The sequence below is a fragment of the Charadrius vociferus genome, unplaced genomic scaffold (assembly GCF_000708025.1).
Source record: "Charadrius vociferus isolate BGI_N301 unplaced genomic scaffold, ASM70802v2 scaffold90, whole genome shotgun sequence".
NCBI lineage: Eukaryota > Metazoa > Chordata > Aves > Charadriiformes > Charadriidae > Charadrius > Charadrius vociferus.
Window position 1 is genome coordinate 6,801,132 of NW_009647222.1, and position 4,604 is coordinate 6,805,735.

The following is a 4,604-nucleotide window of genomic DNA, read 5'->3' on the forward strand; positions in this document are numbered from 1 at the left end:
GCAGGTAAAGCTGACAGGATGTACGAAGTGTATCAAGATCAATTTGTCAGATGGACAATGAGATTTGCACACCAGTATTTTCCAGCAGCGTTAATAAACACAGCAGTGACAAGAATGAACTAACAGCCTGAAGGACACTATGGAGTTCAAAACAGACAGTGAAAGGCAACAGTAAGGAAATAATAGTTGGGCGTTTGGGGAAAACTACACTTCAGTATGTTCATGCTTCCAAGATTAAAGACCTCCGCAGAAAGGGGCTTTCTACACAAAAAAAAAAAAAAAAAAAAAATTGATGAGAAGTCAGGTACTGACAAAATAAAACCCAATTTTCAGCAGAAGAGAAATGATGATGACTAAGTATGGAAAGGAAGCTTTTTATATTCTTACTTCCTCTAATGAAGTAGGGCTGTGGGCACAGGGAGGAGGAGGAGGGAACAGCACACAGGGAAAATACCTCAAGTAAGTTTCAAGTAGTCTAAAAGGGCTACCAATAGCTCTAGTGTTGGGGAAAATGACTGGCAGAACTATTTTAGTGATTTGGGTGTTTTTAAAAAGCATTTACAAGTTAGCAACTAATCCTATTATCAGGCTATATCCACTAAAAACACTTAAGCTGGGGGGGACTTCTACCACAACTAACTTAATTGCTGTCACGACATGAGCTCACACTGTAAGAGTACTAAACATAAGCATGTTGAACTGAAGAAGTCACCAGCATTCAAGAACGTATAGGAACTTCTTGGAAGTTTAAGTAACCAATTTTAACAGCCTTCCCTATACCACAGGTACTACATGTACCTCTGACACATAGTTTGCCCTCCTATTAGAATAGACTTTCTCTTCACCTTAGTACTGTATAAATTCCTTTATTCCCAGAATCATTCCCAAGAGCAAGATGTCAAAAAAGCTAACGGGAAAAAAAGACACTGGATGCCCAAGGCTATAAATGGATACCTTAACATAAAACTGTTAGCTCTGTTACATGTCAAGTTAACAAAAGAAGTCCGCACACAGAGTTAGATTTCTTCTTTACATCAAAATTTCTACAAAATAGGAGAGAATACAATGCAATACACAAGTCCATAAATGCAAGATACAGTACAATTCACACTAATTTACAAATGGTTATTTACACTGTTGTATATACATATGCAGTCAGACCTGGTTAACGCAAATTTGGTAAGTCCTTTTAAAATGCAAATCAGGAAGCGTAAACGAAGGAATTTAAAGTTACGTGAAAAAAGACTAGTTATCATTCAGAAATCTTTAATGCTTAGGTAACCTAAGAAATTAGGCATGGATTAGCCAGATCTGACCGCAGAAATGAGAAGAAAAAAATTCACACTATTCTGCTTTACAAAAGCAACGAGGCCACTATGGTCTATTGACTTGATGCTATTTATGCAAGAATGCCGTTACTAATAATCCTCTTTATATTTACAATATAGGTTTAACTACAGTAAGAATTATTAATTTTGGCATTCACGCCCTTAGCTTAACATAAAGGCAACAGAGTATCTTCTTGGCAAGTCACAGTCAAAACTACTACAGGATGTTTCTAGAGCTCAGTCATTTTTTTGTCCTCCTTCAAATATCTTAAAATTGCTACTAAAGAGACTGAGATAAATTAATTGAAACAAGTACGTGTTCTCCAGTTTGGTGCTCTAGTACCTAATTTACATTCAGAATGTCCTGTATTCACAGTTTCAAGCTGCTTTATAATCTGCAATACTATTGCAAACTACTGCTTCAAACTTAACACATCTGTGGATACTCCTTCGCAAGTGAGAATATCCGCGTGCTACTGGCTCAAATGGATGTGGAACAAGGCTCAAGGTAACTGGCATTTCATTTCAGAAAGTGTTTCACAGTATTTCCTCAGAACTTACCAGGAATTGTTTTAATCTGCACTTGTCTTGAAAGAAAGCTGATGCAAAGCAGCATTTAAGTGTGTAAAATAGATTTCGACATGCAAAACGAAAGCCTCTACCAGTACTTAAAACTCAACCACTGTAACCTGTGATAATCCTTGTGCTTCTTCGAAGTGGCTCAGGAAAAGCTTGCAGTATTTACTATCTACTTCAAAGTGCTTTTATGGGATTCAGCGGAGCTTCACTCCACAAGAATGAGATTGAGCTGCACTCATGAAGAGCTTTGGTTCTGCAGAAGCAAGCTTCCACTCCTACAGTTATTGCTACTTGAGCTATACAGACAAAAATACTACTGAAAAAAAATGACACTAACTCCAAACTTAAATAGTACTGGTACCTGAAAAGGGAATGTGTTTTGCCAACTGTTGGGAAAGTCAGGATCTGTCAAGTATTGGATTTCCTAAGACCAAGTGGAACTTCATAGCCGTTTTCAAATATTTCACAAATACAAAGCAACACTGCCAGAAATAAAGCCACTACTTGAAGAAAATATTAATCAAAAATCTTACTTCCAAGCAGATCTTGCTGAACTTAAAGGGACTATCAAGACAGCAGGGTATTATTCAACATATGTCAATAAAATCAACAGGGAGAAAGTACGGAAAATTAAAGTCTTCAGTGCTTTCATGAGCTCTAGCAACATCCTTGAAAACCGCTAAAGGAAAATATAAATGCCTATTTTAGCTATGTTTCTATTTAACTACCAAGAAAGTTTGTCCAGTATAGTAGCCTCCAGCTAACAAATGCTAAATGAAAATGGTTACCTAATTTCAAGTTACAAAAAAATCCCAGTTCTCCCATTTGTATTAGGAATTTTAAGGTATTGACGGAAGGAAATAAAAAAAAGGAAACACTCAGAAATTAAACAAGAGGAAAAAAATCCCAAACCTTGCTTTTGTAAAATAACAGAATGCCATTCAAAATGGTCTCCTAAGGTGAAAGTTTTTCATTCACATCAATTTTCTTTGTCCTGAATCAATCCACGCTTCTGTAAAGCACATATGTATATGTGTGTGTGTGTACACATACACATACACACACAACAGTGTGCCATAAAGCAATTTTGAATAAATATCTTCACTGGAGTCTGTACAACAGACTCCCCATAATATTTACTCTTCAGGTAAGTTTGTGTTTGCATGTGTATATGCACACACACAGACTTTGTACATGTGGGCACTTATGTGACCAAAGTGCAAAGTTTTTCAGAGTATAATCAGAGTTGAGTACATGCCTGCCCAACCCCACACTGCATTTTTGGATTTTATTTTTCTGTTATGGGTTTCTTCCCCTCCTGCCCCCCTTACCCCTTTTCAGATTTAAAGCCTCTTTTCCACTCAGACTTAAACATTGTTTTGTTAAGTAAACATTTTCTTTTCAATTCACATTTTGTAATATAATAGCCTTAACAAACAAGAAAATGTGTGTGATGATCAAAGCCCCACTGTTCAAGTCATAGACTTTTCCATATTATCCTTCAAACTGGAGACTTTGAAAAGTAATTTGCTGCCGCAGGGGAAAAAAAAAAGAAAACACACCACAAAACACACACAGACATACCAGAATCTGCAACTACAAGACCAAGCATTTAAGACTAGAATCCAAGGTTAGAAGATGTCAAAGCAGAAAGATGTCAACAATACATAAACTGTAAACCTAAGTGTCTTGCTCCCCAGTGCAACAGGATCTCTGTTCACTAATCTTCAGTTCAATAGTCCAGTCTCCTAGATACTGCTGAAGCACATCAAATACAGAGACCAGAATAGTGTTCAAATTGAGAATCAAGATTCAAAAAGGAACATAGACTTGGAATAGTGGTCTTTTGCTTTAAAAGTACACTTAATAAACAAGCAGCTTTCCCACAGAAGTTAGAGATGGTACATTGTCCATCCAATACTATGATGGTACATGTCCTCAAAGAATCTGGTGTCCACAAGACTTTCACATTTCTACAGGTTAACGCATCAAGAAGGAAAAATTAAAACGTTATCATCATTTCAGCAAGCTGGTTGACTCTTATACAAAATAAAAGTACCACCATATAGAAAGCTACTTTTTTCCTTTAAAAAAAAAAAAAATCCTAACCTTTTTCCCTAGTTACAGCACACTGGTGATCTCACGAGCCTTATTGCTCATATTTTGCTTGTATACATGTAAAATATTTTCTGACCATGTTTTCTTTAATATAAATTAATGCAACTTCAATAAAATAAGTTGTTAAACAAATCCTTTGGAACAACTTCACTGTCTGCACCCAACTTTTACAAAGACTGATGAAAGCAGCAATGGAATCATGTTAAACTTATAATAAATAATTCACATACAACATATGTTAAATTACAAAGAAGGATTAAATTGCCATTTCTACAACTTTTTATAGATTTAGCAAGTTTCTAATCCATTTTATATCAACAGCAGTACGTATGCTCTTCATATTAAATTTAACATTGAAGGACTGTTTAGAGGCATTATTTATAAAGCAAGAACCACCAAGTGAGCATCACAGAACTTCAACAAATGTTTAGCTTTTTTCCAGTATCTGTTCTCAGAAAAGATTCCGGGGTTGTCTATCCACTTGGTAAGTTTCTTTCTCATCGTTACTCAGGAAGAGTTAACGTCATGACCTCCAACTTCATTTTGAAATACTGGTTAAACCGAACAATTGCATACCTA

The 4,604-nt window shown here is 35.9% G+C and overlaps 1 protein-coding gene across 1 annotated transcript in view; it reads right to left on the bottom strand.

Moving 5' to 3' along the window:
• Positions 1 to 4,097: 4,097 nt before the first annotated feature.
• Positions 4,098 to 4,604, bottom strand: part of ETNK1 (ethanolamine kinase 1) — a 16,081-nt gene continuing 15,574 nt past the window's right edge. The window contains exon 7 of the mRNA XM_009879669.1: positions 4,098 to 4,601. Within this exon, the coding sequence (XP_009877971.1) occupies positions 4,529 to 4,601 (73 nt within the window). The 3' untranslated portion in view covers positions 4,098 to 4,528. The remainder of the gene's footprint in view (positions 4,602 to 4,604) is intronic.